The sequence below is a fragment of the Coffea arabica genome, chromosome 3c (assembly GCF_036785885.1).
Source record: "Coffea arabica cultivar ET-39 chromosome 3c, Coffea Arabica ET-39 HiFi, whole genome shotgun sequence".
NCBI lineage: Eukaryota > Viridiplantae > Streptophyta > Magnoliopsida > Gentianales > Rubiaceae > Coffea > Coffea arabica.
Genome location: NC_092314.1, coordinates 13,402,050 through 13,415,837, shown reverse-complemented (window position 1 = coordinate 13,415,837; position 13,788 = coordinate 13,402,050). Strand labels below are relative to the sequence as shown.

Genomic DNA, 13,788 nt, shown 5'->3' with positions numbered 1-13,788 from the left:
GCATTCCCCCGTTTATATACATGTTAATTAATTACTGTAATAATAAGGCTGTGTGTTGCATTCACATACTCAGTCAATTTGTACTTTATAAACCACTCAACTTTGGTTCAGTGGACAGCAAAAAGGGATTTAAAGGGACAAAATCTCTCTTTGAACTGTAGATCGGGTTCAAACTCCACTTGCTTTGAAAAAAATTCAAAGGAGGCGTCAATACATTTCTTTTATCTAGTCAAATCTGTATACCTGTTAACCTCTTACACAATTTCTTTAATCTCTTCCTCGTAGAATAGGATAAATTAAGTTATAGAAATATTATCGTTATGACAAAAAAAAAAATTGTGCTTTATCATCATTTCAGATAGAGGCTCAAGCATGTCTGAGTGCACTTAGCTAGCTATGATCCTTTGCATAGCCCAATTATGCATCTGTTTTCATCGTTGCTACAGGTTGTCTTCTACTTCTGCTGTACTGCGTTAATATTCCAGCCGCTCCTTTGGCAGTTGTCTCTATTTTGAAGGACATGATCATGTTATCTTCTTTCCTTTATAAGCTTTATATTGTTAAAGTCGATAGAATATTTGTAGATAGAGTACACGACTTGGCTGTTTCCACCAGGACCATGTAATATTAATTCTGTGTGAGTGTATATTAGTTACTTTCAAAAAAAAAAAAAAAAATCACTTGTTAACATGTGTGAAGAGTTAATATAGAATTAAACTAAGGTTTTAAAACCCAAATCATTCATTAAATAAAAAATTGTATTAAGTCAAGGATTATTGGTTCAATTGTTTGGTTAGTTATTTTTGAAGTGCTATTGACCGTGATGTCCTAATAATTAATATGTTATTTGTATTATCATATTGACCAATCAAATGAATCTTGTAAATCCATACTTAGTTAATCAATGGGTGAGATTAGAGTATTTTGTTCATTATTGATGATAATAACTTAAAAGTTGAAATAGTAATACAATATCAACTAAATAAATATATTTTTGCAATCACAACACATTCAAGAGCTTAGGAGAAAACTAGATGGTAACAAACATACGCACTAAACAAAGAAAACGAAAAAAAACTAACTTTGATAAATCATGAAATTTCAATTATACAAAAATAAAATTACTCATGAATTTATGAATAAGAAATGAAAAATTGCATAAAAGTAAGCTGCAATGTGGATAGTTTAATTTTTAAAATAGTCTAGTTGATAGAAGGTATGAAATTTAGAACGAAATTTTGAAATTTTTAAACAATTTAGAGTTAAACTACAATTTTTAAAAGATTAGACGACACAAAACTAAACTATTACACAACATTGGGTAGCTAAAGAAGAGAAGATTTAATAGCTAGTAGGCACAGTAGGCATTGCATTAAAAAGGCCGGTAAGCGCCAATGGTGTCGCTTTTCAGACGATGTCAGGGTGGGGCAATGTTTTTTCAAATAAGCTAAGAATCGAGATGGTTTAAACATCTGGTTCAACGGTTCGTTGCTCAAATCGGACGATTTTACTAGTTTTTAAAATGGAAAAATTGCAGAAACCTCCTCTGAGATTTCTGACACCTGCACTCACATTCCCTGTGATTTAAAAAATTGCACTTACCTCCCCTGAACTTACTGATTCTTTGCATATTCAGTCCAAGCGATTAAAATATTGTTTTAGGGAGTGAAATGAGAAATTTGTGCCAGATTTGCCCTTTGTGCTACATGCCAAGTAGTATTAGCAAAGGAATAACAAAGTACTACAAATCAATTAATAATTAATAAATTTTAAGGGGTATGGTTTATGGGTAAGTAGGTATTGCCTATTCAAAGTACCAACTTTTTATGGGCATTTTAATTTCAAACATTTAATTTATGATAAATACATCAATGTTTGTAAGTAAAATTCAAAAAGTGTTATAATAATATTCTTACAAAAATGAAACCAATAGGTCATATATTTAATATAAATTAAATATTTTTAAAAAAAGAAATAGCCCATAAGTATTAATTCTTTATGGCTTTCCTCCATTACATGAATAAAGTATCGGCTCTTTATGGGTCTGGTAGGTTTTGTATTTAACAAAAATTAAATTTGTGAAAGTAAATACAAATTTAAATTTGATACCTCTATCAGGCAATTTAAATTTTAAAAAAAATTTGTACTTTACCTTTATTCACGTGATATGGCCTCAAAATCTCTATCAGGCAATTTAAATTTAAAAAAAGGTTTGTATTTTACCTCTATTCACGTGATGTGGCCTCAAAATCTGAAACCTCTATTTAAATTTGTATTTACTGTCACATATTTAATTTTTGTTAAATACAAAACCTATCAGTTTTCCTTTCATAAAAATATTAGTGTAACACTTTTTCAATTTTAGTTACAAATATTTATGTATTTAACTTAAGTTAAATGATTCAAAATAAAATGCCCATAAAGAGGCAATACTTTGTTCACGTAATGGACGAAAGCTATAAAGAATTAATATTTTATGGGCCATTTCTTTTTTTTTTTTTTTTTAAATATTTAATTTATATTAAATATATAACCTATCGATTTTCTTTTTGTAAATATATTACTGCAACACTTTTTGAATTTTACTTACAAACATTGATGTATTTATCATAAATTAAATGTTTGAAAGTAAATTACCTATAAAGATCTGGTACTTTGAATAGGTAATGCTTATTTGTTCATAAACTATACCCCTTAAAGTTTATTAATTGTTAATTGATTTATAGTACTTTGTCATTCCTTTGCTAATACTACTTGACATGTAGCATAAAGGGCAAATCTGGCACAAATTTCTCATTTCACTCCCTAAAATAATATTTTAATCGCCTGGACTAAATATGCAAAGAATCAGTAAGTTCAGGAGAGGTGAGTGCAATTTTTTAAACCACAAGGGATGTGAGTGCAAGTGTCAGAAACCTCAATGGAGGTTTCTGCAATTTTCCCTTTTAAAATTTACAACTCTTCTTTGACTCTTCTATACTTTAGTTAGGAAAATTTGTCAAATTGGTTACTTATATTTTCAAAAACAAAATTTTTAGTCTCTCAGATTTAAAATCAATCACAATAGTCTCTTAGATATAAAAAAAAATCCACCTAATTGGTCCCAAAACTCATTTTCGCTCATTTTTTCTGGGCAAAAAGTGCATGCCTCTCTCCCATACCCATAATTTCAAGGGCAAAAATGAAAATACACTGACACCGGAGATTTTAAGAAACACATAAGCTACCAAAACCTTAAATATAAATCTCAATTAAACAAGGGAGATTTTAACTTTTTCATTCTTCAATATCATGCCGACAACAACGTTTGTGACTAAGTTAAAAAGATCATATCGCTTTTACATTATATGCTCCGTTTTCTCTTTAGACTACAATTGAATTCTTATTCAACATAATCAGCAAAATGCACATTCAAGAAATAATCAAAGCAGTCCAAAGTAATTTTTCTTTTCAAATTCTTCTTTCTTGCTCAATTTCCAGCCAATTGATAGTCTTTAACAAGCCAAGTATTATTGATACCGATCTACTGCACATTGGGGGATCATACTACTTGAAATAGCAACAAGCATAATTCACCTAAAATGCAAGAGCATCACATATTAACACCCAATTTTCACCTCCAAATTAAGAACCAATTTTTTCCAAGACAACCAAAATGAAATGTGCTCAGACTTACTTCATAGATTGGGTAGCCATAGAATCTCCCTCCCGAATTTGCAAGTCTTCAAGAAAGTCATAATTATGGGCTCTTTGCTACAATGATGTCAATCATTGTTTACTTCTATCGTACTTTTAAATGGTTTAGATATCTTTTCTTACTCTTCTTCTACTATTTGTAGGTGACCATAATAAAATTTTCTTCTTTGATTAGGGGCTTGATGGCTTACAATTAGGGTTTTGGTAGTTGAAAAAATGGGGGAAAGAGGAGAAGAAAGGGTTTGGTGGTTTGCATTTTCTTCTTCTTCTTTTGTTTTTTTCAAAAAAAAAAAAGAGGAAACGAAGTATATTTTCATTTTTGTCCTTAAAATTATGTTCGTGTGAGAGAGGTGTGCACTTTTTGATCAGAGAAGTGAGCAAAAATGACCTTTGGAACCAATTAGGCGGACATTTTTATATCTAAGGAACTATTGTGGTTGATTTTAAATGTAAGAGACAAAAAAGTTTTTTTCTCAAAATGTCAGGGACTAATTTAGCATATTTTCCTTTTAGTTATAACCAACTCAAAATATAACCTAGTCAATAGTTCAATCAATTCAATAGGACAGTCCAGATTTATTTTTTCAACATTGGATTAAACATCTGTATTTTGTGGCCAAGATTATGCAAATTTGTAGTTGACAATCGTCCCTAATATTTTGACAATCTGGGGTTTTCCAACAAGCAAAAAATTTAAAATTAGAGTTCAAATACTGCCTCTTAACTCTGATATAATCCATGCGTTCACTATTATAGAATTGTACAAGTTCTTTGTGGTTATAAATTGTTACCATGTCTTTACACCGTAGAACCGCCCTGTTTGGTAAGCAAGTTTTTTGGGTGTTTGTCTAAAATTTTACTGTAGTTTACTATAAAAGTTTTTTAAAAAAATTTTGAAGTGTTTTTTTTTTTAATATTTTGAAGTGTATAGTTTAAAAATTTTGAGAAGTTTTTTGAGATTATTGTAACTAAATTTTTTAAAAAACTTGTAGCAAACAAACTTGATAAAAAAACTTGTCTGCCAAACAAAGCCGGTTGGTGGCTATGTTTGACATCCAACATGTTCTTTTCTCTTTCTTCAATTTCAATTTGTAACCATCTTGGCTATTTTGAATGCACAAGTTTCTACAGTTTGATGGATGCATCTTCTTGAGTCCAGTCAAGTTTTGATAGTTTCTTAGTTTATTTTTGAACGGTCTGGTTTGGACAGCAATTTTCCAAATCACGTTTTCTGTGAATACATTCCCAATCATCTTTTTACCTTACGTATATCAAAATGCAATCCGTGTTCACAAATACTACGTTAACCTTCTTTTTGTGTTTGACAATGCAATCCAAACGAAATTCAGGTCCACCTCTGGGGTCCGTGTTTGACAGTGTCTTTATACTAATACTACGTTAACCTTCTTTTTGTGACCTGTAGGCCATATTTTCATCTTCCAATACCTCAAAGACTTGAACATAAGTCGATCCCTGAAATTATTGGTGGCCGTTTTCTAGACAAGCAACAAGTTGAGCTAAAATCCTGTACAAAATTCACACTCAAGAATATGGCCATATTTCTTCTAATTAATACCCCAAAGGCTTGACCATAAGTGAATCTCTGAAATTTCATAAAATCAGCAGAGAATTAATGGAGCCATCCACCATGCTCAAGGCTCCTTTCCACTCCATTAGGTCTATGCGTCGAACAGTTTTCAACCATTTATTTGCTGTAGTTTACACAATTGCTCTTCTTTTCCTACTCTATCACCATGCATTCAAACTCTTCTCCTCCACCACCTTTCCATCCTTCTTCATATCCATTTCCATGTTCATCTCTGATCTTCTTCTAGCTTTCTTGTGGTTTACAGCTCAGGGATTTCGAATACGTCCAGTTACTCGTGAAGTATTCCCAGAAAACCTGGAAGAAATGATAGACAAGAAAGATTTTCCAGCTATAGACATCTTTATATGCACTTCAGATCCGTATAAAGAACCACCAATTGATATTGTTAACACAGCTTTATCAGTTATGGCATATGATTATCCGACAGAGAAGCTTTCGATTTATGTTTCTGATGATGGAGGCTCAGAGCTCACTCTCTTTGCTATCATGGAAGCTGCTAAATTTGGAGCCCATTGGTTAGCTTTTTGCAGGGAGAATAAGGTCTTGGACAGGAGCCCAGCTGAATTTTTCAGATTGCAGAAGACAAAGAACTCTAAGACAGAGAAAATTAAGGTAGATTTGTTTTTGTTGCACTTATATCTTTTTTAAGTTTTAGTCTTTTTCACTTGTCTTCATAGCAAAAATAGTTGCCAATTTCACGTGTTTGATGGAGGATGGATTTTCATGCTTGTGCTAATTCTTAGCAATAAGGGCAAAATGTCCAGGCTCTCAAACTATTACAAATTTTAACTTTTAATTCTTCAACTATAAAATGAGCAATTTTAGCCCTCCAATTAATGAAAATGTATACTTATAGCCCTTTTTGTGATCTTGAGTTATTATGTCTAACTAAAATAGCAACAAAAGTGTCAACAACTATCTTCACTATTTTGTTGAACATAAGACTTAAGGTGACAAAAGGATTACGTGTATATATTTTAATTACTTAGATAGTTAAAAGTGCCTATTTAATAATTGGAGGGTTAAATGTAGAAGTGTTAAAATGCGTGACTTGGATGGATTTGAGTTCGTTAAAATGGGTGATGTGTATAAGTGAGTCAACTAATTTATACCCATTTAATTAGATGGGTATAAATGGGTAAGTCAACAAATGAATTGGATAACCCGATTATCCATTTATAACCCATTTATTTTAACTTTTTACAAACTCATTTAAATTCATTTTTGCAAACTAAGTTATCAATTTATACTACTCTTTGCACCCATTATTAGTTTTAAATATTTACTTATAATGTTCAATAAACTAATTCTCAAATTTTTCCCATCTGTACTCTATGTCGCAAAATAAGAATATAAAAATTTGAACTAAGTATTATAAAAGTTAACATAAAAATTTAATTCAAAAATTTTGAACCTCTAACATTTTTTTCGTGTGTAAATTTAAAATTTCATTTTGGAAAGGTAGGAAAAGAGGTTAAAACTTATCATAAATTGGTAATACTGAAAAATGAGCAAGTTAACGAACTAAGAGAAAATAAAATGATAGGATAAAATCAATAAATAATAATAATAATGTACCAAAAGTAGTTAACATCATGACAAAATGAAAATCTGAGAAAAAAAGAGTGGGGGAAGAAAGGAGGTTTGGGGGAAGACAATTCTAAATGGGTTAATTGGATTTAATGGATTACCCAATAATAAATGGGTATTATTGGGCAATCCATTTATACCCATATGCAAAAACTTAAGATACCCATACCCATCTATTCATGGATGGATATGGATAAATTTAGTTAAATGGGTTGATTTACCACCTATAGTCAAAAGTTAATTTTTATAATAGTCTGAGAGCCACTGAGGCATTTTGCCCTAGAACTAATCTTGTGGAATTTCTTGAATTGCATTTTTTTTTAATTTTTGAGTTAATTTCTAATTAATCTTGATAACACAGCTTTCATTGACTGGTTAATTCATGTGAATATATTGTACAAGTTGAGCCAAAAATATAAAAAAAAGATGTGGTATTCAATTGGTCTAAGAAAGGTTGTCTAGTGCATAGTATATTGTCCACTTGACGTTCAGTGGAAAAGACTTGTAGCATCAAATAATTGCTAGGAGACGAAGACGAAGACAAGACTAAAGTGTGTTCGATAATCATGATTTGAAAAAAATTTATCTATTTACATTACAAACATAATTTTTAATATACATCATATCACAAAAAGTATTACAATAATTATTTCAAATAATCTCCTATTCAAACACACTGATTGGTCACAAGTCGAAGCAAAACTAAAAAAGCCAAAAGAGTGATATATTTACTTGTAGTTTGCTTTTTGTACACAAAAGGACTTTGATAGCATTTGTTTAGACATCCGACTTGTAGGAATATTTCTTTTTAAATTCTTATTTTTTGTTTGCTGTACATGCTAACATGTTTTGATATTCATTTCTACTGCTTTCTTTTCAATAGCAATAAAAAAAGGAAAAAGCAAAAGAGAGGAAAGGACTGTCTCAATTTGTGCTCCATCCAATCCAATGGCCTCCTTGTAATAGTTGCTCGTCAATCTCTATTGTTTGTCAAATCACTTCGTGCAAAGTAACTCAATTATTTTGGATCAATTTGAGGCAGTATTTTGAGGCTCGGATTGGGCAGCAACTTGACAAAACTCAAGGGTTAGATGCCAATCAGTTCAACCGGCTGGATCGGGTCAAAAAAATAAAAAAACTGAATGAAGTCATAACTATATTTCAATTATTTAAAATATAACAACATAATAAAATAAAACCTACAAATTATCCCCTATTGTGTTTTCAAATTTTAAGTTTATAAGTAAACTCATAAGACATAAGGATTGACAAAACATAGAAATAAGGATTGTAATTGAAATTAAAAAAATGTAAAAAAATATTTATGATTGTCCTAGTCATCCAAATATAAAAAATAAAATAATTACCTACATAAGCTTTGACTATCAAACTCAGGTCAAGAAAAATTAAGGAAAACTTAAAAAGTGACAAAAAGGCACAAGAAAACCCAAAAAAAAAAAAAAAGAAGAAATAGGTTTTTCGGTTTATAATGATTTTTTTCGCGTTTATTTGGCTAGGTCAATTGCCATCCGATTTAGCCAATTAATTCAGACCAGACAACTAGCTGAATCCTGATTCAACAGATTGAGCTGACCAATCCAAGCCGAGTTTCAAAATACTTAGTGCAAGATACACAATACTAAGATGGTAAGATAAATTATCACACATTAAAGTTTTTAAATACAAAATATTATCATCATAAGTGATTGTTAATGATACAATTGCATTTTGTCATTTTGTTGTCAAGAAAAAATATGATTACATTCATGCATTTCCTGAAAATGATCTTGATCATGTTACAGATAATGTATGAGGATATGAAGAGAAGAATAGAAAACGTGGTTGAGAATGGAAAGGTAGCTCAATATATCACCAGTCAGCAAGAGCATGAGGCTTTTAGCCCATGGACCAAAACATTCACTCATCGAGATCATCCTACAGTGATTCAGGTTTATTACCCTTGAATTATTTCTTAGAAGCCTAACACTATGAATTTGACCCAAACCATGCACATATCCATGCTAGGTTTATGCACACCCATGCAACTATTGTGCATATATACTCATATGGAATGCAAAAAATGTTATTACAATTTTAGGTCGGTCCAAACACTGCACAATGAAGAATGCGTTTAAATTTAAATCCAAACCACAAAATCCTGTTCTTGATTTATTAATCTAATTTAGATCATCAATTGATCCTATGTTGGCAGGTTTTTTTTAGGGCCAGTTGGAAGTTACTGTAGCTTGGCCTCTAATTCCAATATGATCATATTTTCACTAGGTACAGAAGATATACACATTTTGTCATGTCATGATCAAATGTCTCAAGCAATAGATTTTTCAATTGCAAGGAATTTAAGGCATGGAATTCCGAAAATGAAGGATTAAACTCATATATGAACAAAACTTAATTAACAATCAAAGTTAAGTGATTAAAATCAGACTATTTTGCGAGCCCTTGGTCTAATCGTGGTACTGAAATCAATTAAGAACCAGGGTTGAAATTCCAGGGATAAGACTTGAAAGTTTAATCCCACCTTTTGTCAGCTCTTGTTGACTCACTCCATACGGGGTTTTCTACATCGACAATTATCAGAAAAGAAGAAGGTATCAATTATTAAACTAGGATTGGATTGACAGATTAATATGCTTAATGAAGCATAGTTATAATGTTCAAATATTTGACAAAAAAAAAGGAACTATACAAATTCAAATCTGGTAACAACGAACATGAAGAACTAAATAGCTCTGTGGTGGAAGATTAACAAAAAAGGCCAATTCCCATAACTACTACTCTTGTCTTAAATCAACATTTCAAGGTCATGCAAGAATTTTGTTTAAATTAATTAATAAATTCCTCTATTTATTCCCATTTTATAGCTTAAACCATTAAAAAATCCATGCACTACCAGTATTTCACATGACGCTAACATGTAATGATGGTATTCTCAGAGCAACAAGAATCCTCTTTCTCATTTGATTTACATGAATTTGAGCAGGTTTTGCTTGAAAGTGGCAAGGATATCGATGTATCAGGCCACTCTATGCCGAATCTCATTTATGTTACAAGAGAGAAAAGCATCACTAGTCCGCATCATTATAAAGCAGGAGCCTTGAATACCCTGGTAAGATTCCCCAACAAATTTGGAGATTATCCAAATCTTGTAGTAAATCCAACATACTAGTATTGATTAGAGATTTTACATACTATTGTACGATAATCGTAGCATGCAATGGACGGTCCAAATTGAGCCAAACTTGCATGGTACCATTGCTAGAGCATATGCATGAAAACCAAACTTGTAACAAAGGCTTCAAGAATTATTAGGACATGGATAAATTCTTACAAAAGATTTTAGGAATTTTCTTGCATCAGCTTAGTTAAGATTCATAAATCAACTTTATATAGAGGGAGTAACTCCATATTTACACGGTCATTTTTTTTAATCAAGCTTAGTTAAGATTCATAAATCAACTTTATATAGAAGGAGTAACTCGAGCTTTCAAACATAATAGAGTGAGTTAACAAATAAAAGTCTTTAAAAAAAAAAGGGAAAAAAAGGACAGTCTTGTTTGGATGGCCAAGTTCATATTTTAGAAAAACTTAAAACATTTTCCCAATCACCTTATTTTATATACATATTCACTAATAAGTAGGGTTGTGCATCTAATTCAATCTTGATTAATCAGAACTATGAATTCAAAGTTTTCGAAAATTTGGATATTAGAAGTTTCGACCGATTTCAATTTCGAATTCACAAATTTCGATTTTGATTTCGTTTCGATTTTGGTAGTTTACCAAATTCACTGAATTCGGCCTAATTTTACTAATTTTGCATTATAATTAAACTTACAAGTTTATAATATAATTTGCTAAATTAGATTCTAATTTTTGTTTGTATACAACGAACTTAATTAGACTCACTATTATTATATAATATAATTAGTAGTTAGAGCCTAGAGGTATTATTATATCATAGAAATATTTTATATTACATATATGTATTAATTATATGCATATGTATATTGTATATATACGAATTTGAGTTCGAAATAGGTATCCAATTTACCGTTTTCGAATTGTGAATTCGAAATCGGAATTTTTGATTTGGGAAAACATAATCCTGAATTCGAACTTAATTCATACAATTCTAAAACGAAAATTCTGATTTCCTTTCTAGTTTCGTATTTACCGATTTTGAAGTTCCCAATTGAAATCAAAATCGGTTGGTAAATCGATTTTTTTTCAAAATTGCACACTCTTACTAATAAGGAGCTATAATACATATTTTAAAAACTTCCAATAAACAACATCTAAAGAGTTTAACAAGGATTTGATGCTTATCATCCACATCCTCCCAATCCTTAAAAAAAAAAAAATGTAGAACAAAAATTAAAGCAAAAGCCTCGATAAAATGAGACGAAGTTGTTATTCATTGTAGCCAGGTGTCGTGTTCGTACTTTAGATAATTTAGCTCTCATCAATTTGGTGAATTTGATTTACTCACACCATTTTACAAGCTCTAACCATTTAATTTCTGTTTCTTTCTTGCCTATATAGCTTCGAGTATCAGCTCTTATGACAAACGCGCCTATAATTCTTACCCTAGACTGTGACATGTTCTCAAACAACCCCAGGACACCATACAATGTGCTCTGTTACTTCATGGATAATTCAATTAGGCCTAAATTGGCCTATGTCCAATTTCCTCAATGTTTCCATGGCGTAAACAAGAATGACATCTATTCATCCGAGATGCAACGTGGGTTTCACATCAATCCAAAGGGAATGGATGGACTCACAGGCCCTCATTGCATGGGCACTGGATGCTTTTTCATGCGTAGAGCTCTCTTTGGTGGTCCATCGGCGATGCTGCAGCCAGAAATGCCCCAGTTGAGCCCTGACCATGTTGTTACGAACCCCATCAGGTGTCAGTAATTTTCTTTCATTCTTTTTTCCCTTCTTTTTAACAGGATTAACAGTGGACTACACTTTCGATGACTGGAACTTGATCAACTTGGAATGGAACGTATTACCAATTATGTTGCGTTTCGGTGTCACTTAGGTCTCAGCATATTTTAGAGCTGGCTAACACTGTGGCAGGTTGCAATTATGAGTTCCAAACCAATTGGGGTGAACAGGTATGCGCCTTTCTAAATGATACGACCATTGAATTTAATTGAACACTTGGGCTTTATTTGAATCGAGGGAAAATTGGGTGGGAAAGTGAAGTGCGGAAAAGTAAGGTAAAGAAAAATGAAAATCTTTTTCCAGTTTAAGTTTTGTTATCAAGAAAAGTTTTGGAGGAAGATGGGAAGTTAGAGGTAATTACTAAAATTTTTTCCTCTAATCATTTTCCTTCAAAATCCTACAAATTTTGCAAGATACAAAATGCAAGAAAGTGCAAGAATATGATTGACTTCTCTACTAATCAAAACACGCATGAAAAAAAAACTTTCCTTCACTCTCCTACAATTCTCGTTGCAAACAATCACTACCTTGAGGATTCAAAGAAAAGTCAATAGTAGATTGTCCTCGCTGTACCAACTCAGCATAGCTATGCACTTTTTTATAGGTAAATTTGACCGAAATAATTTGTTTAATTTGGAAAAAATATCAGATTGGCTTCAGATATGGCTCTTTAGTGGAAGATCTCTACACTGGTTACCGTCTTCATTGCCAAGGATGGAAGTCTATCTTCTGCCAACCCCAAAGGGCAGCATTTTTGGGTAACATACCGATTTCTCTCCTGGATGCACTGAACCAGGTTAAGCGATGGACAGTCGGCTTCCTTGAGTTTTCATTCTCCAAATACAGTCCATTAACCTTTGGTATACAAGCTATGGGGGGGCCTCTGATGAGTCTTGATTATATACAGTATGGTTTCTTACCTCTTTGGTCAGTTTCCATCACTATATATACCTTTCTTCCTCAGCTAACTCTCCTAAATGGTATCTATATCTTCCCGAAGGTATGTATGACAACAGTCCAAATATCTGCATTCCATGATTTACTGAAAATTTTGAGAAAGCTTGTTTTGTTATCTACCCTTTTGGTATTCATCAATCAATTTGGTATTAAAATGTTGAACCAAGTTTTAAACGGTACCTAATCAAGATTTCAACCGTACTGAGTAAATGTCCTTTGAACATGGAAAAAGTACTTATAAATGTTCACAGACCAAAGAACATGAAAGGTTGAAGGAGTTCTGACATATTAATCACTGAGAGTCTCAACTACATTTTTTTACATGATATGCTGCAGGTAACCAGTCCATGGTTTTTCTTGTATGCTTTCCTATTTCTTGGGGCATATGCACAAGACTGTTTAGAATTCCTATTCAGCCAAGCAACCCTAAGAAGGTGGTGGAGTGAACAGAGGATATGGCTCATTAGAGGACTGACATGTTATCTTTTTGGAACTCTTGAGTACCTCATGCAAATATTGGGCATTGCTACACATGGATTCAATGTGACAAGCAAAGCAGTAGATGATGAACAAAGCAAAAGATACCATCAAGGGCTCTTTGAATTTGGGGTTCCCGCACCAATTTTCTTGCCATTAGCAACCGCAGCAATCATAAATTTTGCTGCCTTCCTTTATGGAACAATGCTAGTTCTCAAGGGAGGAAACACTGAAGATGTTTTTGTTCAGCTGTTTATAGCTGGTTTTGGCGTGTTAAATTGCTTGCCAATCTACGAAGCCATGATTATCAGAACTGATAAAGGAAAGATGCCTACCAAGACTACCATCACTTCAATTATTATGGCATCGGGTCTCTATTTAGCAGCTTTTCTCATGCTACAGATATAAATGTATTAGTATTATGCTTTATTTAGTCTCTTGTAAACCTATTCCTTCGTTGGAAATAAAAGTAATTGTTGTGTGTA

The 13,788-nt window shown here is 32.0% G+C and overlaps 1 protein-coding gene across 1 annotated transcript; it reads left to right on the top strand.

Moving 5' to 3' along the window:
• Window positions 1-5,201: 5,201 nt before the first annotated feature.
• Window positions 5,202-13,788, top strand: LOC113734692 (cellulose synthase-like protein G3). Its single transcript, XM_027261336.2, has 7 exons — window positions 5,202-5,917; window positions 8,698-8,844; window positions 9,897-10,022; window positions 11,459-11,826; window positions 11,964-12,039; window positions 12,519-12,869; window positions 13,163-13,788. Exons 1-7 carry the CDS (start codon window positions 5,330-5,332, stop codon window positions 13,709-13,711), a joined length of 2,205 nt encoding a protein of 734 aa, XP_027117137.2. The 5' UTR covers window positions 5,202-5,329; the 3' UTR covers window positions 13,712-13,788.

What these genes read in the sequence shown, in the direction of transcription:
- LOC113734692 (XM_027261336.2), top strand. Translation starts at nt 5,330, where the DNA reads ATGGAGCCATCCACCATGCTCAAGGCTCCTTTCCACTCCATTAGGTCT. An exon ending in ATCATCCTACAGTGATTCAG is followed by an intron (nt 8,845 to 9,896) that starts GTTTATTACCCT and finishes GAATTTGAGCAG; the next exon opens with GTTTTGCTTGAAAGTGGCAA. An exon ending in CAGGAGCCTTGAATACCCTG is followed by an intron (nt 10,023 to 11,458) that starts GTAAGATTCCCC and finishes TTGCCTATATAG; the next exon opens with CTTCGAGTATCAGCTCTTAT.